The sequence below is a fragment of the Orycteropus afer genome, unplaced genomic scaffold (assembly GCF_000298275.1).
Source record: "Orycteropus afer afer isolate SDZICR_OR568_19922 unplaced genomic scaffold, OryAfe1.0 scaffold00026, whole genome shotgun sequence".
Lineage (NCBI taxonomy): Eukaryota > Metazoa > Chordata > Mammalia > Tubulidentata > Orycteropodidae > Orycteropus > Orycteropus afer.
This window is the reverse complement of record NW_006921613.1, coordinates 822,576-846,692: the sequence shown is the minus strand read 5'-3', so window position 1 is coordinate 846,692 and position 24,117 is coordinate 822,576. Positions and strand designations below refer to the sequence as shown.

The window sequence follows — 24,117 nt, the reverse complement described above, 5'->3', positions numbered from 1 at the left end:
TGACACTTGATTTTTAAAATAAGCACATGTATTACTTGAATAAAATAAAAATTAATTAAAAATTATACAGGCAACTATGGGTCTCAGAGTTTAGGTATTCTGCCTGACATAGGCCATTACTGGATATTATACTGTACTATGTGTTCAGGTTGTTTTCTATGGATTATGTTCTGCATTCTCATCTGAGATAAATTCTTCAACTCCTAGAGTAATATTTGTCATTTACAGCAGGAAGATATTCTATTTGATAAATACTTATTAAACATATTTGCTTTGAAGATGACTTGAGTTTCCTTTAAGCTCTGTGACTCTTTAAGAGGGTCCAGTCAGTCTTTCAGCCTTGGTACAAAAGATAAAGGTCATTCTTAGCTAAAACAGTTATTTGAAACTCCAGCAACAACTCTGAGAAACCCAGCTCTTAAAAGAAATCTAGAAGTCTTTTTATTACACAAGGACAGAGTTAAAGCAAGTCAAATGGCCCTTGATTTAAAACCCTTAAAAGTCTTGTGTTTCAATCTTCTTTTTAGAAAACTTGATCTGAGCCTCTATCCAGACTCAAAGTTCCACGGTACCAGTTAGTGGAATATGTAGGCTATGAATCAGACTCCACTGTGGAAACTAATCCTTGAGTCACGATCATAATATTCCATTGGCATCCACCCCAGGGACAAGGTATTCATTTAAGAGTGCCAGTCTTTCATGCAAAGGATGAAGCATCAAGTAGCTCCCACTCATCACTACAGTCATCATTTAAATATCCTACTTTGGTTATCTGTTTGTGTAAGGCTGTCTGGACCCTCACCTATCAAGATTCTACAGCCATCTCTACCTCATTCCAAAGGGTCCCTGGCTTCTTTTGTCAATTTAATAAATATTTATTGAGTGCCTATCATGAGCCAGGCAGTATTCTAAGTAATGGGGATAAAGCAGTGCACAAAACTAAGTCCCTAATTTAGGGAATTATATTCTAGAAAATTGTTGTTGTTGTTATGTGCCGTCAAGTTGGACCCAACTCATAGCGACCCCTCCTTGGGTTTCTGAGGCAGTATCACTACGGAAGTAGATTGCCTCTAGAAAATTAGAGCACAGAAATTTTACTCATTTGGCTAAGCTCTTCTCTAGAATTTTCTGCTCTGACCAATCCTAGAGAACTTACATTTGCCTGCCTGCCTAGCTCTGTCTCCCCTCTCAACTTTAACTCTTTTGTTACTATGCCTCTTTTTTCTCATAGTAACTATGGGGAAGAAGTGGCAGGGGAGCTGTTGCATTGTCGGAGATTGGAGTCAATGTCATGAGACAAAGTATATGTGAGCTACTGTATGGAAAATGAATTTGCTTAGTAAACTTTCACCCAAATCACAATAAAAATTAAAAAAAAAAAAAGTGGGCAAACCTTTTATTTCACCCAGAGTCAAGTACAAGTCTCTAATTTTCACAATAAAAACTTCAGTTCTTCAGCACATATAGCTGATATCTCTTTAATTAATCATTATAACAGCATTTCAGGGACTCATTAGAGAATTCAATTATGAATTGGAATTCTATTCTCAAAAGAATGGTCTTAAAGCTTGCTTCTCAAAGTAATACCTCAGGGTGATCTACATGCACATGAATGTTTTTTGGGCAAAAAAACCCCTAAAAACCAAACCCATTACCATCGAGTCATTTCTGATTCATAGCAACCCCCAGTGGGTTTCTTAGGTGGTAAATCTTTCCTAAGTACACTGCCCCACTTTCCTTCCATGGAGCAGCTGGTGGATTTGAACAGCCAACCTTCGATTAGCAGTCAAATGCCTTAGGCACTGTGCTACCAGAGCTCCACATATGTTTGAAAAGTATAGTCTAATTGACACCGTAAGGAGCTCTGGTAGTACAGTGGTTAAAGCATTCAGCTGCTAACCAAAAGGTTGGTGGTTCAAACTCACCAGCCACCCTACAGAGAAAGATAAGGTAGTCTGCTTGCATAAAAGATTTACAGCCCGGGAAACCCTATGGGGCAGTTTTCCTCACAGGGTTGCTGTGAGTTGGAATCTTGACATCTTAAGAGGGCAGTGGTGGTTCAGTGGTAGAATTATCCCCTACCGTGCTGGGGCCCTGGCTTCAGTTCCTGACCAATGCACCTAAAACGCAGCTACCACCCATCTGTCAGTGGAGGCTTGAGAGTTGCTATGATGCTGAACGGGAGCTCTGGTGGCATAGTGTCTGAGGCACTTGACTGCTAACCGGAAGGCTGGCAGTTCAAACCCACCAGCCACTCCTCGGAAGGGAGATGGGGCAATCTACTTCCATAGTGATACTGCCTTGGAAACTCAAGGAGGGGTCGCTATGAGTCGGGGCCAACTCGATGCACATAACAACAACAACAACATGATGCTGAACAGATTTCAGTGGAGCTTCCAGACAAAGACAGGCTAAGATCGCCTGGAAATATATTCTGGAAATCAGCCAGTGAAAACCTTATGGATCACAATGGTCCAATCCTGTTGTGTAGGGGGTCCTCATGAGTCTAGGGTAGACTTGATGGCAGCTAACAATTGACACCTTAAAGCCATTTTATATATTAAGGATTCACAACCCCTAATAAAGCATTAGAAAGTAGCCTATAAACAAAAATTTGAGAGAAAAAAATCTATAATGCTGGGTATTATTTTATGTATATAAATGTTATACTCTCAACTTTTGTAAGGTGGACAAAAGATAATAACCCTGTTGAGAATGTTTCTGTACTTAATGAAAAAATTAAAAATGAAATTTAAAGACATTGTCTGTTGTACTACCAATACCCTTGGTATAATTTTTTTTTTTTTTTTTTGCTTAGTAACATATTTTTTCCCTATTAAGGTAAATCATAAAATGTTTCAGTGTTAGAGTTTTGTAACATACCTAAGTCAGAAGGCCTGATATCTTCCCTTATTCCCCACCCCCAATATCCTGGAGCCTAACTAGACATGTCTTGAACTTACATGTTCAAAGTGTTCTTTGTTGTGACTAGCCCATAAACTAGCCATAAGCTACAGAGACGTGCTAGCTACTTGCCCTTCTAAGTACTGAGATCTGCTGCTCTAATTGTATCAAGTTCTAAACAGCTTAGTTAAATTTCAAAGATACAGTTGCTTTTCAATAACTGCTCCCTTGTTGAGAGTCTCCCCCAAAACGGGTTACAGAACTTGGGTGGTTCTGTTTACCTCTTGTTTTGAAAGGCTTTCTTATATCATCAAGGTCTGTATTCATCTGACCACAGTCTTCCAATCTCACACATAGACAACAAAAAATACTAAACCAGACACTTGAGCAATACTTCAGATATTTCCTGGATATGCTGACAACATAACTGAATCCCTTTCTCACCACTCATTCACTCCTGCTTACCACTCTCTTGTCCTCAACACACTGCCTGGCCACACCCAGAGACCCTGCTAAGCTCCTTTTGTCTAAACAGGTTCCTGGTCCTACCTTCTCCTGGTCTGTCTTGTTCCACTGTCACCCACAATGTAAAGTGAGAGTGAGTCTAGAAAGGTGAGGCCTCACAACAGCTAGCACAACATGGTGGGGTCCATATCCTGGAAGAAGATCAGGACACGGGCCTTTATTCTTCAAGCAGTGTTTAGAAATAACCCTTAAACTCTGGTTTGTTTTCTACATGAAAGCTCTGCTTTTGTTTTGTCTTATTTTCATTGGTAAGGAGGGGGTTGAGTAAGTTAGAGTAATGTTCAAAATGACTGTGGATATTCATAGGCAGTCTCAGCTTAACACAATTCTAACTTTCTACTTCCTTCATTTCATATCACCAAATGTCCATTTCACTTTTCACTGCTTATACTCATTCATTCTATAGTCATAAGGTGAGAGAACCAAAAGCTACAAACTTTTTTCTGGAAAAGAAACTGTAATCTCCTTGTACACAGAGAGTTTGCCTTACACACCTTATATCCACCAAATTCCTTTTTCCACTTAAAAAAAAAAAAAAAAAAACAACCCACTGCTGTCAAGTCGATTCTGACTTATATACCCTGCCTTCCATCTCCCTCCTATCTTTTATGACATTTAGCAAGCAGCTTACAATTACTGCCTCTACTTCCTTATCTGTTTCATTCTTTCTTCAACCTGGCTTTTAACCCTACTATTCTCCTAGGCCTACTATTGCCAAAGTCATCAATGGCCTCATGCAATAGATACTTAAGTTCTCTGTGGCACTGCATCCTTCTTCCCCTGGATCTCCATGCCACCATGCTTTCTGGTCTCTGTCTCTCTAGTGGCTCTTTCTTCTTGTTAGTTGCCTTTGAGGTGGCTCCCAGCTCATGGTGACAGTGGTAGTTAAGTTTGTGTGTCAGCTTGGCTGGGCCTGGTTGAGTGGCTGGGCAGCTGGATGTAATATTCCACATGATGAGACTGGTAATCAACTCTATGGTGGGATCTCCCACAAGCAGCTGCCTTAGGGATAGTCACTAGCTTATGGCATGCTTGAACCCTGCATGTAGCCGTGTCATTGTTCAGCAGCCTGCCACGCTCTGCCGACCTGGGGACTTTCAACAGACTTTAATTAATGGCCTGCCATGTGGTTTGGTAACATCGGGACTGTGCCTTTTTACTTGTCAACCTTGAGCTTGGCAGCCTCAGCAGCCAGCAGCTGTCTGAATGAAGAAAGCCTCTAGCTTCAGTAGGCCGGGAGCAGGAGGCAGAGCTGAAGCCCAAGGTTGAGGAGCTTTCACCCAGGCCCTAGGGCCTGGCACTTTGTACTCACACTTAAAGCCTCCAAAATTGTAAGGGAATAAACTCCTGTTTGTTCAAGCCATCCCATTTGTGGTATATTCTTGTCAAAGCGGCACTAGGTAACCAGAACAGTGACCTCATGCACAACAGACTGAAATGCTACCTAGTCCGTGACAGGTTGTGATCTAACTATTGTAAACCATTCAATTTTCACCTGTTGATTTTTGGAAGCAGACTGTCAGCCATTCTTCCTGTTGTTGTTGTTATGTGCCGTCGAGTCAAACCCGACTCATAGCGACCCCTCCTTGGGTTTCCGAGGCAGTATCACTACGGAAGTAGGATTGCCCAACCTTCCTTCCGAGGAGTGGCTGGTGGGTTTGAACTGCCAGCCATCTGGTTAGCAGGCAAGTGTCTTAGCCACTATGCTACCAGAGCTCTTCCTAGTCTGTCTTATTCTGAAAGCTCCCCTGAAACCCATCAGCATCATAGCAAATACACAGCCTCAACTGGCAGATGGGCGGTGCTGTGCTTGAGGTGCTTGGGTCAGGGAATCCAACCCAGGCCTCCTGCATGAAAGGCAAGAATGCTGCCACTGAGCCACCAGTGCCTCAGGGCTCTTTCTTGGTCTTCTCTTTATCTATTCTCCACAGTCTCACCCAAATTGGCATCCCCTAGAATTCTGATTTTTTTCGCCCTTCTTGTCTTACTTTCATGTGTTCACTGGATCAGTTCTTCTAAACCTGAGGTCTCAGTTAGAGTCATAACTCTCAATCTACATTTCCGGTTGTCTCTTCTCTTTTGAGCCTTGGTTATGTATTTCCAACTGCCTTAGTTGACAGCAAGGAACGCTGCTGGTGCAGTGGTTAAAGCATTTGGCTACTAACCAAAAGGTCAGTGGTTTGAATCCACCAGCTGCAATGCAGAAAAAAGATGAAGCAATCTACTTCTATAAAGATTTGCAGCATTAGAAACCTATGGGACAGTCTTATATGAGTCAAAATCAACTCAATGGCAGTGGGTTTGGGTTTACTTGACAGCAGCACTACCAGGGTAGCCTCTTGGTGTATCAACGTAATGATACATGATTTCTTCTTCACCCTCCATATCCTGTTCCTTCTCCTGAACTCCTTACCTTATTTCAAAACATCACCATTCACTTAGTTAAGGAAAGATGGATTCATTTATCATCCATGGTGCATAAAAATTTATTTTTAATAACATAAAAATGAACACTTTATACTCTTATATAAAGACTTTCATTGGCTTACTATGGTCTAATAGCAGGAAACACACTACTTTCTCTTCAGCGTGACATTTGCAACTCAAAGGAACGCTACACACTTTTAGCACATCATCTCCTCCCACAGCCCCAAGGTACACTATCCTTGAGTCACAAAGAACTATTTACAATGTGAGATTATTTCACATCTCTAGCCTTCACATTATGCTGCTTCTGCTTAAAACAGTTGTTCTCAACTATGGCAATTTTGGCCCCTAGGGAACATCTGGGTGTATCTGGAGATCTTTTCTGATAATGGCATCTAGTGAGTAGAGGCCAGGGGTGCTGGTAAACATCTTACAATGTGCAGGTCCACTTCCCACAACAAGGTATGAGGCCTGGAGTATTAGTAGTGCTGAGACTGAGAAACCTTGTCCTAGGTGATTCTACTCCATTTCTCAGCTTGGTGACTCTCAGCTTACCTATGAAGACTCAGCAAAATGTGACCTCCTCTGTGAAGCCTTCAAGCCTTCCTCTTACCAACCAGGTCCTCTCCTCCAAACAAATATTGTCACATCACTCTCATTTTCCCATACACATCTCTATTTCAACACATCACACACCTTATTGACCATTTTTGTTTTCCAGTTTGTTTCTATCACTAGAATGGGAGCTCCCCTGAGTAGAGGTTGTATTTTATTCATCTTCCATTCCCAGTGATTGGTACAGTGTCTGGCAAAAAGTAGGCATTCAAACATATGTTGGATAAACGAGTAAAAGAAGATACAGAGACACATACAGTATTTTTGAAGTAAACAATTCAACTCCCTGAAATTAATATTTTTATCCCTCAGTTCTAAGAAATATACATAATATATGTATATATTTCTAAACAAATTTTTCAAACTAGTCATTAACATTGTTGTATCACAGTTCTGTATTTATAAATTTGTAAGTATTTATGAGTCAGTATTGATGAAGAGTGGCACAATGGTGAAGCACTGGGCTGCTAACCGAAAGGTTGGCAGTTCGAAGCTCTCAGCTGTTCCTTAGAGAAGAAGACCTAGTGATTTGCTCTTGCAGAGATTATAGCCTAGGAAACCCTATGGGCAGTTCTGTTCTGTCACATGGGGTCACTGTAGTCACTACTGACTCAACAGCACACAACATTTTATAAAGTGCACTGGTTTTTATATGAGAGATTAAGTGCTGTTCAAAATAAATTTAACCAAAGTTCTCTAAATATTCTACTAAAGTTAGTAAATTAAGACTGGGAAAATAATGGAATGCTAAGATAAATGTGTATTTAAAACATCTATTTTAGGAAAAACAACTAAATAAATGACTGACATGTAGACTCATATAAATTTTTTAAATTCTACTACAGTAGGCTTAAGCAACTTAGTTACTTTAAGATTAAGACAATGAACAAAAAATTTTGTAACAAAAAGAAAAAAATTTAAAACCAAAATTTCTCATAAAAACATGCATATAAGTGAAGAACGAAAGACATGTCCAAGTTTGGGCAAAATGCTAAGGTATTTTAATTAGTAAGGTAATAAAATCTCTCAGCATCAGAACAATATAACATAAGACATTAAGAAAACAAAAGATAAGGGAAAAGTAAAAAAAAAAAAAATACAAAGAAACTATTATACAGAGTTTAGAAATCTGAATATTAACAATTTCTGTAACTGGATTAGAAATAATTTTCCTCCTTAATCTGTTTCATGATAGAGCTGACAAACTATACACACATGTTAAAACATGAAACATCTATTTTCAGACCAAAAGTCACTATATACCCTTTACAAAAGCAATGCTGTATTTCAAAATGTATATATAATAAAATATATGCAAGTTATTATGACTGTTCTTTGGTATGTCTGAAATAAACATTATCCTAGCTTCATTCTAAATTGTAAACACAGAATACAGCCTGTGTCACAGACAGAGGTAAAAGTTTTCACTAAATTTAAAAAAATTAGCTATTAACAAGCTGTTGATGATAGAGAGCTAGAAATTTGATACTATGCTCCTAGAGACTGGCAACTAAACACATAAGAAAAGAATCTCTAGACCTCTCAGTGCTTTAGAAACCAGGGTCTCGGACCAAAGCAGTGATTTAATTTCACGGCTGCTCAGTACAGATAGCTGACATTACTAAATGCTACTCTAATATCAACTTGTTAAATGTGAATCCAGACTCAGCATATCAGAATACTAACCCAGACTAACTGGAGTCATGGGAAATATTTTGGGAGCTGTTTATTTATAAATGAGTTACAATATACCACTATAATTAGATTAATATATAATTATTGATAAACACATGGTTATTTCTAAAACCCCATTATCGTTGCCACTGCTATGCTTAGAAAAAGTAATGTTAATATTTTCCCATTAAAATAAGCCCTTGGTTTATTACTAATCCATTAGATCAATTTAGATCTAGTATAATTGAATTTAACTGTCACTATATTGTTTACAATATTTTTATGAAAAAGAGTTGTTTAATCATTAAGAGGAACAATTTAAAGCTCCCCAGCCAACTGTATACTTCTGCACTATTTTATACTCCAATACACTACCAAAAAACAGAATCTGGACAAGGCTAGGCATCTAATCGTCACAAAAAGTATTTAAATTAGTTTACCTAAGCTTAAATACAATTAATTTTTAAATGTTTATTTTTAGTCATGAGAAGGCATTTAATTCATACTTTATTAACAAATACATTAAAAATACTCCTTTCCAAAAACATCAACAATAAACGATAATACTACCACAAAATAAACTATTTTAAGGATATTTCTATAAATACTTCTAAGTTAACTCCTTCTTTAAGATTAATTATTTCATCAACAATAAAATAAATTTACCAGTACCAGGTAATTCAATTAGTAAACTATTAATATATTTCTTCATAATATCACTTTATCACTTTCTTTTGGGATAAAAACAGTAATGATAGTTTTGAAAAACTTTTCTAAATGGAATTAATAATTCTAAAGCATAGAACAGAATTTGAAATCTGATGTTTTTTTAGCCTCTGTAAAGTAAGTTCCTTGTATTGGCATCTGGGCATTGGGTAGCAATGCTTATATTTACCAGATTTCAAAGCAGAGAAAACAAATTAAAAATTACTTAGTATTTTACTTACCTAAAGCTATTTGACAAGAGGTTTTTGCTTTTTTTTTTAACTGTTAATACAGATAGTAGGTGTTATATAAACATAGCAATAACCAGATAAGCTTACTTTTTGCATATTGTCATCTAGAATTGGTTTTCAGATAATTTTTTAAGTTTCATGGAATCTGGCAAGACTTTCTAAATACAGAAACTTAAAAAAATCTATTGAAGTTCAAAACACCAAATATTTTGGAAAGGCTGAACTGTTTGGGTTAAGATTCATTTGAGTTAAGTTACTAATATAATGAAGCAAAAATACCAAAACAATACAATTATTAATAAGATAATTAATATGGGAATTAATGGACAATTCTGAGAAATTCTTAGCAATTAAAATAATTCCAAAGTATAAAATTTAGAATTCAATACATTAAAATGAGTTATATTTTGCAAAGCAGTCTAAACTAGTAGCTAAAGAAAAATAGGGTGGAATCCACAAAATTCCTATCGTTAAGAGCATATACAAATGCAAATACCATTTATTTTTCCTCTGTTTTAAACATGCAACATCATAGTTTTTATCAATGATCTAATAAATACAAGTATTTTAAAGAAATATTTCCTCTATGTTCATCTGTAACAAGATCTTTACATATTTATATGGGATTCTCTTATTTAATATTTTAAATAAGCATTCTGCAATTTACTTTATTTCATAATGACTAATTTAATAATTTAAAAATAAGGATAGAATATGGAGATAGGTATTAAAATACCATGGCACTTGAGGGAAAATGTATCAAGATAAAATGTTACAAAATAAATGATCACTTAAAGCTGGTTTCAATGCTACAGAAATGTTTTTATGGCTTAATAACTCTGCAAATTTTTTTTTAAAAAGTACATAATATTTACATTGGCAAAATAACAAATAGAGTAGAAAACTATTAGGAGTTCCTCCGATTTACAGATATAAAATCCATTACTACAAAATACTTGCTAGTTAAGAACCAGGAAATTATACAAAACTGCTAAGTTCTAAGAAATTTTAGCCACATTTTGCATCAAGCTATTCTAGTATGAATTAACATTTACCAAGACCAAAGAAGCTTACCTTTTGAGAATGCATCAAAGAATTGGATAGTTCATTTGTGAAATCTCTGCTGCGGTCTCTCGATAAATTACTAACGTTACCTTCATTTCCAGGTGCAAACTTTATGAGTAATTGAGATGGTCCCCCCTTAGAACAATTGTGCTTAAGGCTGGATAAACAGGAAACACTTGGATAAGTTCCTCCCAGTGAAATACTTCTTTGTAAAATAGCATGGTTTTTGTTAATCTGTGAATTTGGTCTTTCCAACTGTCCATTGATATTTATTTGATAGTCTGTATTTTGGTTGGATGGTAAACGTGCAGATGTCCTACGCATGAGCTTCATACACTCTGAATCAGAATTAAGCTTTCTTCCTGACATCTCTGGTTTACAATCACCATTTGCTGTTTCACAGTTGAATGGAGTTGCTTTTTGTTGGGTGAAATGCACCGAAACACAAGAATACCCTTCAGATGACTTTTCGCAGACAGTCTGATTTGGACTATTATGTGAAATAACGATTTTCTTTTGTAATGAGCCCTTCTTGTGAAGCGACCTTATGTCTCTTACTTCTCCCGGAGTACAAACTGTTTTAGATAACCGAAGTCCATTGACAGCTGTTGAAAGAAATCCCTTAGCACTAGTACCATCTTCATTGTGCACAACGTCACTAGGAGAAATAATAAACTGATGTGAAGTTTGATAGGATCCTTTGCTTGAAAGAGTGCCTGTGCTTGTTGGAGAAGTTGGTGGGGTGTTTGAAGGACTCCTAGGAAAAATGACCAAGGATGAACAACGTTTTAGTGGAATTTTTGAGTTCCTGCTCACTGGCAGCTTCATAATCTCTATTCCATGCTCCAAATCATCCTGGACCAAGGGAACTGTACTTGTACTTCTTGAAAAAATTTCACATGGAGTAGTATTCCTGTTTAGCACACTCCTACTGGAGGTGGTCTCAGAAGATAAGTTTCCACAAACAAAAGGATCATCACTTGGTGGAAAAGTACAACCACTGCTGTCACTGATGACACTGTTAGTGTATGAACCTCCACTTGTGATACTGGTACATGAGCCATAATCACTGCCATTGCTGCTATAAGATCCGTTATCACTGGCTGGAAAGTTACTAAGGCTACCTCTGCAAATAGCAGAACTACTTAAAAGGTTACTATTGTTCACAGCATTCAGTTCATTATCAACCACAGTATTGCTGTAAATACCTTCCTTCAAGACACATGTAAGGGAAGCATCATCACCATCAGTTAAGACATTGCTAGACTGAATACACCCACTGTACCTTGTTGGCTGTAGTGAAATCTGTAGACAGCTGCTCTTTTTACTAATATTTTCAGATGAAGAAACAGACGCTCTTTCCTGAGTCTTAACATTTTCCTGTATTAAAGGAGCTAGTGCAGTCTGTCTGGGCGTCAGCTTCATTTGAACCACGTTAGACGCTGAAATCCGTGTTGGTCTCTTGAAGCACATGTGAACATTGCTATCCAAATCATCTCCGGAGGTTTCTGACAAAGGGTAAGTATTGCTTCTTCTGGCTGCAAAGTGCAATCGTAAGCTTTGTGCCATTTGTTCTCATTTCCAAACATGTTAAGGGCTGAAAGTCATAACAAAGATCTCTGTCCGTAGACAGGCTAGAAGCAGCTGCACTGCATCGAAATAAAAAATCATTTGTGGTATCTAAAAGAGCTCTTAAGTAGCAGCCTTTACCCGTACTAAAATATTAGATACCAGATATCACAGAAAGAAAAAGACGACCCATTCCTGAGACTGACGTTTCCAAAATGTCTTGAATTGCTTGTAGTCAAAATGCCTTCACTTACAAAGCACTTGATTTCCAGCGACCTTTAAGCTGAGCTCAGCTGCAGCACACTGACTCAAACACTGCCAACCTTGTTTCAATTATACCTTCTCCAATTTGCATGAATGAGTAACACAAGAACAACAATCTTCTAGCATTTCAAGTTGAAACAGTATTTTTTCACTCCAGCTCTACTAAATGAACATTTAACTATTTGAATCACTGTGCCTATACTTTCTCCAGCAGAGTTTGACCACTAATATTTTTACCCATAGGTATAGAATTACAGGAAGTTGGTAGGAATGGAACCCCATGTAATTGAGTATCAAATCAGGGATTGAATTTCCAAATAGTTGACATAGAAGGTATCCAGTCAAGTTAGTTTATGTAAAAAGGAATATAAATGGTTAATTTTTTAAACGAGTAAGTTCTAACCGTTCAAAACTTGGAAATGCTATAACTTTGGGGTGAATTAAAACTTTAATATTAAATCAAATAGACAAATACTTTAGCTTCCAAAATATTAGTTACAAAAGCTGAAACCTTAAGAATAGAACTACCAAATTAGCATAGTAATAACAGTACTGCAAAAATTGAACATAGGACTGAGAAAAAAAGGTTTAAGAGAAGCTGTCACCAAGAATTTTCTCCTGTAATTTTAAGGCCTTTTCCAGCCAAGTAGTACAGTCTTTAAATGATGCCATTTATATTTTGACTATTAAAACTCTGCCAAGAAATAGGCTAAGCAAACATTCCATTAAAAATATATGCAGATTAGGCAGGAAAACTATACTCCGATATAGTTTGAGCACACAGAATATTTTATTCCACTGTCTCTGCAATTCATTCAGTTAAGAGAGTGTTGTGGTAAGTAAAGAAGTCTAAAAAGGATTTAACACATCAAATAAACATATCTCAATGCCAATTCTGTTCTAAAAAACTGTAAGAGCTCTTTGCTGGCCCCTACTGGTGCTTTGAAACAATCCTGTGAGCTGTTTGATAGCTATAAAGAAACACAAGCCATGCTGCATATTTCTTTATATAAACAAAGTACATATTTGTTTACATTTTGAGTACTAAGCACTGCCTTAGAGGTGGAATTACTTACTACCACCGATAAAGCTCCTACAGAAGAAAACAGTAGACTGTTTGTTCTTTTAGAGGTTGTGATTTTTGTATATATACTTTTTTCTGCTTTGTATTTATTTAACCTTTCATTTATTTTCAGTTTACTAAGTAATAAAAGTTTAATATTTTAATTTCTCTCCCAAATGTCACAGACCAAGGCTGGCATTCTATTTGAAAGAAACAAATTTATTTTTAAGTAATACTCTAGGGTATATTTAAACCCCTTACCTGAATTTTATAGTTGGAACTCCAGTAATAAATATATACTGGCTCATTCATAGGGAAGTAAAAAGTAAAACAGTTCAGTTGTTTATACCACATGGTACTACACCCAAGTTGTATTTTCCTAAGTAAGTTTTTTTTCCTAAGCAAAAGCAAATACATAAAACATATATTTGTACTTTTTTTTTAACTGCTTAAGATAAATCTGCTTTCAATCACAATTTTCTAAACAGTGCATTTAATTCGTTAAGACATGACAAACTAGAAATATGGGAATTTATTATATGTCTGATAAGAATGAGATAGCACTCTATTTTAAAAAGTGCACAGTAGTTATACAATTGGCAATAAAATTATTTTGGTTTCATATAACCTCCTTTATGATTTTATGTTGTTGTTGTTGTTATATGCCGTAGAGTCGGGCCCGACTCATAGTGACCCCTCCTTGGGTTTCTCAGGCAGTATCACTACGGAAGTAGATTACCCCATCTTCCTTCCAAGGAGTGGCTGGTGGGTTTGAACTGCCAGCCTTCTTGTTAGCAGTCAAGTGCCTTAGGCACTATGCTACCAGAGCTCCCTTATGATTTTATAGACTTCTGCAAATATCCTTCTTTCTTCCTTTTTCTTTAGGAAAAAAGAGTCAATCTTTTTTTAAGTGAGTTAAGCTTTCCTTTTTGGATTAAGTTAGAGATCTCCTGACTCAAAGAATGGATCATTTCTAATAGGCTAGTCAAAGAGATCTACCTAACTGCTCATGTCTCTGGTCTAAAAATTCCATTTAATAAGCAAATGATCCCCTGATTGTTAACATAAAAGTAATAATCCAGGTATTTGGCCAGATAAATGTTTTCTCTTTGGTAAGCTTCACTACAAGCATTACTTCCATGTCCCCTAACTAGATTTTAAAGCTTCCAGAGCATGAAGACCATAACTAAACATTTCTTCTGATCCTCCTGAGCTTGCGGTGGGCACAGAATAAGCACTAAATAACGGCAGATAGGAAGCTGGATAGATGGACAGTCATGTTGTCACTCTGACTGCCTGATGCTGTCTTTCAGGTTTTGTTGGTGGTGGTTTTGTTGTTGTTGTTGTTTTTAAATTAAAGTCAATCCAGCTGCTACTTATAAAGAAGCATTAAAAAGCACTGCAGCTGGTTAAGGAATGATGCTTGAAAAATTTGCAGAAAGGGATCCAGCCAACTAAAGGTAAGGTAAGAAAACATACACATTTCCTAGAAACACAGTCTGAGTTTAAATTCTAGAGACGCTTAATAGCTGGAATTGTTGGCTGAGGCCTAGGATTGTACGGGATCTGTAATACCATTAAAACAGTTGCATGTGGAACCTGGGGTAAAAGTTAGGCTTTTAGCCCAGCAATTGCCAAAAGCAAAGGCTCAACCCTAACTCCAGTGGGGAAGAGCTAGGGAGTAAGAGTGTAGTGGCAGCCCTCTTCTAGGAGTAATCCATGGGACACCTATAGAATTTCCTATTCTAGAATGAAATGGCTAATGTTTTATAATTAGATGGAAGCTCATGGCCCCACATTCTGAGCTGTTTTGGTTATTGATTACCTACACAGAAAACAATGTAATCGCATACATGATATGGGTAAGCTCTGAGTAACCCTAATCATTGACCATTAAACATGAGTAGTATAGCACAGCACTTCCACTCACTTCCAGCAGTTATGAGATCTGTAACTTAATCTGAAAAGGAAAGCTTAAGTCACTTAAAAAAGATTGACTCATTTTTCTAAAGAAAAAGGAAGATAGAGGAGTATTTGCAGAAGTCTATAAAATCATAAAGGAGGTTATATGATATAGGTCTTAGCTCGACGATACAGAAGCACTAACTTTTGCACTGGTGGGTAGAATTTTCTGAACGGTATATTGTTTTGGTTACCTCTGTGCTGCTCCAACAGAAAAATACCATAAATGGGATGGATACCTTTAACAAACAGGAGTTTATTCTCTTGCAATTTAGAGGCTTATAAGTCTGAGTTCAAAGTGCCAGGCTCTAGGGGCTGGGTGAAAGCGCTTCAACCTTGGGCTTCAGCTCTGCCTCCTACTCCTGGCCCACTCAAGCTGGAGGCTTTTCTTCACTCAGATAGCTGCTGGCTACTGAGGCTGACAAACCCAAGTTGACAAGTAAAAAGGCACAGTTCCAATGTTACCAAACAACATAGTAGGCCATTAATTCAAGTCTATTAAAAGTCCCAAGATCAGCAGAGCAACATAACAGGCTGCTGAACAATGACTCTGCTACAGACCTTCCTCAAAGCTGCTTCTTATGTACTGGAAGCAGACCACATCCCTAAAGCAGCTACTCTGCTGCTCCAGTAGATTCCACCATGGAGTTCATTATCAATCTCACCATGGGGAATAATGATATCCAGCTGCCCAGCCACTCAACCAGGCCCAGCCAAGTTGACACACAAGCTTAACTACCACACATATCATTCTGAAATGTTCCATCACTATTACCACAATCATCAATATGACCAGCAAACCACTACTCTGGTTATAACCTTCAGGTCTTAAATTGATTGAAAAAACAATATATATATATATATAAGCTATCTCCTTCTCAAAAGCAAGTTATCAGTTATATTGTAAAAGTTCTTTTGTGTGCATCTTTTCTTCTTGTTGTTGTTGTTCATTTGGGTGAAAGTTTATTGTAAAAGTTTTTCAAATTGTTTCCACTTATATTTATAACTGTGCTCTTCTCTTTTCAATTCCAAAGAGAATTTGCTAGGAAAAGGATATGTTTCTTTTTTAGTTGCAAATGGTATGGGAGAATAAAGGTACATAGGTAACTCATTGCTAGAGAATCAAGTCTCACTCTACCAGTAGCTATAGTTTCTATAATATCCCCAGTGATCTACACATTTCAAAATTGCCTGCTACAACTAGCAACACATCAGAGAACCAGAATGACACACAGACACATGTTCTGTTATCTCTTGCTCCCTCTTGCTGGTAAAGTGAGATTCTTGAGAAAAGCAACTCTATTTCAAATGCATAGCAGAGTAATCTAACACAGTAAATGCACTAAATGGTATATATTAGTTAATACAAAAATGTGGTATCAGAGAGCCATAAATGCATGAAGCCACGAATGTCAAAGAACATTTTATATTTCTATCATGAATAATTTTTTGAACACCTGTGATTGCTGCTCTCTCATTTTATCCTTACAATAAACTTATGATATTGTTGTTCCCATTTTTTAAGGATGAGAAAATATTTTCAGAGAGACTGAATGACTTGTCCAGGGTTACAAGTTAATGTGCCAGAGCAAAGGTGGGACTATAACAGGGCTTCTGACTCCTTACTGTGAGGATCTTCAATATCATGATTAATGCATTTTTTTTTGTTTTTGCTTTTAGTTAAATTGTTTGGAAAAATTTTATCTTATAGTTATCAATCTACAAACATCCAATTAATCCTCTCATGCCCTGTGGTGCATGTATCACTCACCAATATTTTCTAGTCTCTCAGGCTTCTTGGAAAGCTGCTATCCTGGTTGTAGTCTGTGCTACTACCTGGTGAAGAACTGTATAATTGCATGAATATGAAGAAACCCCACATACCTCAATCCTATCACCAGAGCCCACTTGGGACATATATAGCCCACATAACTGTATCAAAATCCATATTGCCCCATTTTTTTCCCTTGATTTCAACATGCCTTCCATTACTGAAAATAAAGGGTATCAACAAAAAATTAAAAGCAGAAAATAATTCAGTCACAAAAGAGTTAATATCAAAGGCGACAGTTTGTTTTTCCCTTCCAACTCATCAAAACCCAAAAAAACAAACCCACTGCCATGGAGTCAATTCCAATTCATAGCAATCTTATAGGACAGAGTAGGGTTTCCAAGGCTGTAATCTTTACAGAGCAAACTTTCTTCCACAGAGCAGCTGATTGGGTCAAACCACCGACCTTTTGGTTAGCAGCTAAGCACTTAACCATTGCACCACCAGGCTCCTTTCTAACTCATCAGGATACCACTAAATGTATAACAAATGCTCAAGAAAGATTAATATACCAATCAGTATATGACAAATACGAATTTTAGCAATAAATAGACCATAGTAAAGTTACAGTTGAGAAGGACTAACCAACCAAACAGGCTCGAAAGCTGTCCCTCCTGTAGACAGCATGCAAAAACTCAAATAATAAAACAGTTCACCAACAATACACCCAACTATCAGGGAGAAATTCACAGCACCTACAGTGAGAACAGGGAAAAAAACACACTAATACCATGACTCAGAAATTCAACTCCAGTATATTATTATCTTAGAGATTACCTTTGTCCATGTACCTGGAGACATACCAAGAAGATCTAATGATTGATAACAGCATAATACTACAATCAACCCAAATATCTATTAAGGAAGATAAATACATGAATCATGGTCTTAAGACATTTGCAGATGACAGAATACTGTGCATCAGTGAAAATGTGTCATCATGGACCAATCTCACAAATACAAAGCAAAATAGCATGTCACAGAAGAATGTATTCAGAATGATACTATTTTTATAAACTTAAAAATAGGCAAAAGGAAAAAAAAGAACACATATATATGATACAAATATTTTCCAAAGTGAAGAAATGATAAACACAGAATTCTTAATAGTAACTACTTACGGGGGAAATAAAGGACATGCTATTGGGACAGTGCATAAGGAGAATTTCAAAGACTTTGGTAGTGTTCTAGTTCTTAAGCTGATAATAAGTACAGATTTCGTCTTGTTATTTAAAGGTTTATATTACATGACTTTTTTGTATGTATGATATGTGTCATTATTAAAAAATACACTGATACTAAATTTCATCTGGTTCCAACTAAAGGAAAACAGATTTGTACAAACAGGAAAAAAAAAAAAAAGAAAACATTTCCTACTCTATATAAAACGCCAAACATAAAAAACAAAAAGCTCCACAACTTATCACGTTTGGTAACTATCAACAGCAGTTACCCGATTGCCAGTCAGTGATAAACAGTCTCCTTTGGTAGCAAAAAAAGTACCTTTGGTTATTATGGTGCTTGGTAATTAATAGATTTTATTTCTAATATTTTGTTACTGGTATAATTATTGTTTCTTGAGGGGAAAAACCCCATATATTAACTAAAAATACTAAAACAGATACTTTTAAAAATCCAGTGTCCTTCATAGCTTAAAAATGAATAAAACTAGTTTTTTTGGTAATGTAATAAACTGATAAACTTTGACACATAATACTGTTTCAATACCTATGTGTTCAAATCTTGTAAGTTTAAAAGGCCAAGATGTTAAGAAGAGAGTTTGAAATAGGATCCCAAAGAGACAAAATTTGAAGGATAGAACTTTAGGACAGTCTTTAGGAAATAAAGAATAATAACTATCATTTTATAAAAATAAAATCAAGTTTTACTTTGCTTTTTTTCCTCTGTTAAGAGCTGGAAATCCTTTAGAGGACTTTTATTTGCTCATTCTTTATCAGTTGAAAGGGGATAGTTCTTTGTAGAAGAGCAGGGATTGTAGGGTAGATGGGATGTAATAACTAGATACAAGTAAACCCAAGAAAAGCCACTGTAGTGAGGAAGCACGACCAAAGATACTATGGGAGAAGGCTCCTTGAGCCTTGAACAACAGACCAGGGTACATGGATGACTGTGAGAAAGGCAAGACACAGGAACTGGTTTCTCTGCCATCTCTAGTCACAACAGGCCTTGAATCAGACCATATATAATTAACTGACAGTCAGGAGTTGTGGTAGGGAGCAGAGTAGAAGGACAGAAAGGAGAAAAAAAAATTGTATCTATAAAACCATTTTGCCAGGTGTCTTCCTAACCACCTCAAATCAGAAAACAGATTCCTAACCCACTTCCTCTTGCTGCTCTATTAACTTTACACCCTTATTTCATATTTCACACAAGTACAATATAACTTACCAATCGATTTTCATCAAATACTTCAAAAAGAAGCCGATGTTGCTGAGGATGGACCTAGGTAAAGAAAACACATTTCTTTAAAAACAAGTGAATATCAGTTCATAGATAAGGAGAAATAAATACATGGATATTTTGCCATTTCTAAATTCTTGTTATTTTGATACATTTTTAATTACATGAAAGTCCTATACTGAAACAGACAAATCATGTGCCAACCATTTTCTAATAGTCTTATAAGAATAAAAAAGTGGATTGGGGTTGGTTGTTTTTAACAGTGTTTTCTAAACTAGACAAAAAGAAAGGAAAATGAAATTTTAAAATATTAATGAAATATTCGCAAGCACTTAAAATACAAATGTTGTTGTTGTTGTTAGTTACCATGGAGTCAAGTCTGGCTCATGGTGACCCCACGTGTGCACAGCAGAACTGGGCTCCATAGGATCTCAAGGCTATGACCGTTTGGAAGCACACACCAGGCCTGTTTTCCATCTCCTCTGAGTGGGTGCGAACCACCAATCTTTAAGCTAGTTGTCAGGTGCTTAATCATTTGAGTCATCCAGGGACTCCAAGTTAATATCCAGATATTAACTTCTGATTATTAATTTTATTTACTCAATTTTCATTTATCAGGTTAGAACTACCCAAAGTGGGTGCTAATGTCATGGAAAGTAGTCCTCTGACTCATTTTAGTACTGATTTGATAAATCTATTTTTGCCTCTATTAGCAAAGTATATAAATAGTCAAAAAGTATATAGTGAGTCTTCATTTGTTTCAGGAGCTCTGGTAGCGTCGTGCCTAAGGCACTTGACTGCTAACCAGAAGGCTGGCGGTTCAAACCCACCAGCCACTCCTCGGAAGGAAGATGGGGCGATCTACTTCCATAGTGATACTGCCTCGGAAACCCAAGGAGGGGTTGCTATGAGTGGGATCCAACTTGACGGCACAAAGCAACTACAACAACTTCATTTGTTTCTATTTTATAGCAAATGAGTAAAAATGAACGTGCAGTACTTTATTTTTCAAAGCTGATGCTTTCATTCTTGCTGAAATTTTTCATGTTCAACTGAAAAATCGACTTAATATCAAACACAAAGAAAATCTTTAATAATTTGTTTATACCAGAGGTGGTGGTGGTGGTTGTTGTTAGGTGCCATTGTGTTGGCTTTGACTCACAGCAAATGAATACATACAACAGAACAAAACACTGCCCAGTCCTGTGCCAGCCTCACAATCCTTGCTATACCTGAGTTCATCGTTGCAGCCACTGTGTCAATCCACCTTGTTAAGGGTCTTCCCCTTCTCCGCTGAACCCCCACTTTACCAAGCATGAGATCCTTCTCCAGGGTTCCTTGTGATAACATGACCAAAGTAGGTGAGATGAAGTCTGGCAAGTCTCACTCCCAAGGAGCACTCTGGCTGTACTTCTAGGACAGATTTGTTTGTTCTTTTGGAAGTCTATGATACTTTCAGTATTCTTCACCAATTCCACAACTCTAAAGCATTCATTGTCCAGCTTTCACAGGCGTATGAGGCTATTGAAAATACCATGGCTTGGGTTAGGTGCACCTTAGTCTTCCAAGAGATATCTTTGCTCTTTAGCACTTTAAAGAGGGCTTTTGCAGCAGATTTGCCCAGTGCAATACAATGTATGATTTCTTGACTGCTGCTTCCATGGGTTTTGGGGTGCTGATAGCGAATCCAAGTAATATGAAATCTTTGACAACTTCAGTCTTTTCTCCATTTTTCGTGATGCTGCTTATTGGCCTAGTTGTGAGGATTTTCGTTTTCTTTATGTTGAGGTATAATCCACACAGCAGGCTGTAGTCTTAATGTTCATCAGTAAATGCTTCAAGTCTTCTTCACTTTCAGCAAGCAAGGTTGTGTTGTCTGCATATCACAGGTTGTTAATGAACCTTCCTCCAATCCTGATGCCTTGTTTTTCTTCATATAGTCCAGCTTCTCATATTATGTGCTCAGCATATAGACTAAGTATAGTGAAAGGATGCAGCTCTGGAGAACATCCTTCCTGATTTTAAACCATGCAGTATCCCCTTGTTCTGTCTGAACAACAGCCTCCTATGTACAGGTTCCTCATGAGAACAATTAAGTGTTCTGGAATTCCCACTCTTCTCAATGTTATCCATAATTTGTCAGGATCTACACAGTTGAATACTTTTGCATAGTCAATAAAACACAAGTAAACATGTTTCTGATATTCTTTTGTTTCAGCTAAGATCCATCTGGCATCAGTAATAATATCCCTTGTTCCACATCCACTTCTGAATCCAGCTTACATTTCTCGAAGTTCCCTGTCAATCTACTGCTGCAATTATTTTTGAATTATCTTCAGCAAAATTTTACTTCTGTGTGATATTAATGATATTGTTTGATAATTTCTACATTCTGTTGGATCTCCCTTCTTTGGAATGAATACAAATATGGATCTCTTCCAGTCAGATGGCCAGGTAGCTGTCTTCCAAATTTCTTGGCATTAGATGAGTAAATATTTCCAGCACAATATCTGTCTGTTGAAACATCTCAATGGGAATTTGGTAAATTCCTGCAGCCTTGTTTTTCGCCAATTCCTTCAGTGCAGCTTCAACTTCTTCCTTCAATACCATTGGTCCTTGATCATATCCGCCTCCTGAAATAGATGAACATCGACCAGTTCTTTTTTGTACAGTGACTCTGTGTATTCCTTCTATCGTCTTTTGATGCTTTCTACATCATTCAATATTTTGCCCACAGACTCTTTCAATATTGCAACTCAGGGCTTGAATTTTTTCTTCAGTTCTTTCAGCTTGAGAAGTGCTGAGTGTGTTCTTCCCTTTTGGTTTTCTAATTCCAGATCTTTGCATATTTCATTATAATACTTGACTTTGCCTTCTTGAGCTGCTCTTTGAAATCTTCTGTTCAGCTCTTTTATCTTTATCATTTCTTCCATTTGTTTTAGCTACTCCCCATTCAAGAGTAAGTTTCAGAGTCTCTTCTGATACTCATTTTGGTCTTTTCTTCCTTTCCTGTCTTTTTAATGACCTTTTGCTTTCTTCATGTATAATATTCTTGATGTCATCCTATAATTCATTTGGTTTTCAGTCATTAGTGTTCAAAACATCAAATCTACTCTTCAGATGGGTCTCTAAATTCAGGTGGGATATAATCAAGGTCATATAATGTATAAAAAATTCTCACATTTTGGATGGTTTTATTTTTTTCATAAGACATATACATTATATTGAACACGGCAATATTTTAAAACTTTGGTTTACATGTCAAAAGTATCCATAGCCTTCACAAAAATAGACCTAAAAGAGTGACAAAGCTATCTAGACACTTAACCCAATATCCACTTTCCCTTCACTGTGAGAACATAATCCCAATTTTACCTGCAGCAATGCACCCACAGAAGCTATACTGCACACTCTGAAGGGACTTTTTTTTTTTTTTTTAAATCGAGGCATAACCTACACTCAATAAAATATAAAGTACACTAGGAGCTCTGGTAGCATAGTGCCTAAGGCACTTGACTGCTAACCAGAAGGCTGGTGGTTCAAACCCACCAGCCACTTCTTGGAAGGAAGGTTGGGCATTCCTACTTCCGTAGTGATACTGCCTTGGAAACCCAAGGAGGGGTCGCTATGAGTCGGGGCCGACTCGATGGCAAATAACAACAACAACAAACAATCTTAGTATACAGTATAATGACTTTTTATATACATATACTGTATAAGCATCACCTAGATCAAGATAAGGAGCTCTGGTAGCATAGTGCCTAAGGCACTTGACTGCTAACCAGAAGGCTGGTGGTTTAAACCCACCAGCCACTTCTTGGAAGGAAGGTTGGGCAATCTACTTCCATAGTGATACTGCCTTGGAAAATCAAGGAGGGGTTGCTATGAGTTGGGTTCAATTCCACGGCAGTGGGTTAGATCAAGATAGCATAATATAAATGTTGTTAAGGGCCATGGAGTCAGTTCCAACTCAGTAACCCTGTATACAACAGAATGAAACACTGCCCAGTCCTGCACCATTCTCACAATTTTTGCTATGTTTGAGCCCACTGTTGCAGCTATTGTGTCAATCCATCTTGTTGAGGGTCTTCCTCTTTTTCACTCACCCTCTATTTCACCAAGAATAATGTCCTTCTCCAGGGACTGGTCCTTCCTGATAATATAATCAAACCAAAGTATGTGAGGTGAAATCTCAGTACCCTCATTTCTAAGGAGCATTCTGGATATACTTCTCCCAAGGCAGATTTGTTCATTCTTCTGGCAGTTCATGGTATATTCACTAGTCTTTTCCAACACTGTAATTCATATCCATCAATTCTTCTGAGATCTTTCTTATTCATTGTCTGGCTTTCACATGTATATGAGGCAACTGAAAATAATGGCTTGGGTCAGGTGCACCTTAGTCCTCAAAGTGGCATCTTTGTTTTTTAAGACTTTAAAGAGGTCTTTTGCAACTGATTTGCCCAATACAATATGTCATTTGATTTCCTGACTGCTGCTTCCATGGGTATTGATTACAGATCCAAGTAAAATGAAATCCTTGAAAATTTCAGTATTTTCTCCATTTATTATGATATTGTTTATTGGTTATATTCTTGTTTTCTTTATGTTAAGGTGTGATCCATATTGAAGGCTGAGGTCTTTGATCTTCATCAGTAAGTGCTTCAAGTCTTCTTCACTTTCAGCAAGCAAAGTTGTGTCAACATGGAAACCCTGAATATATCTGTCTATAAAAGTTTTCCTTGTAACTTGGAGGACATTATGCTGAGCGAAATAAGTCAGTCACAAAAGGACAAATATTGTATTAGTCCGTTATTGTGAAAGTTAAGGAAATGTTTATA

At 36.9% G+C, this 24,117-nt stretch overlaps 1 protein-coding gene across 1 annotated transcript in view; it reads right to left on the bottom strand.

Moving 5' to 3' along the window:
• Positions 1-24,117, bottom strand: part of NEDD4 (NEDD4 E3 ubiquitin protein ligase) — a 142,064-nt gene that overhangs the window by 73,913 nt on the left and 44,034 nt on the right. The window contains exon 4 of the mRNA XM_007935141.2: positions 19,265-19,318. Within this exon, the coding sequence (XP_007933332.2) occupies positions 19,265-19,318 (54 nt within the window). The remainder of the gene's footprint in view (positions 1-19,264; positions 19,319-24,117) is intronic.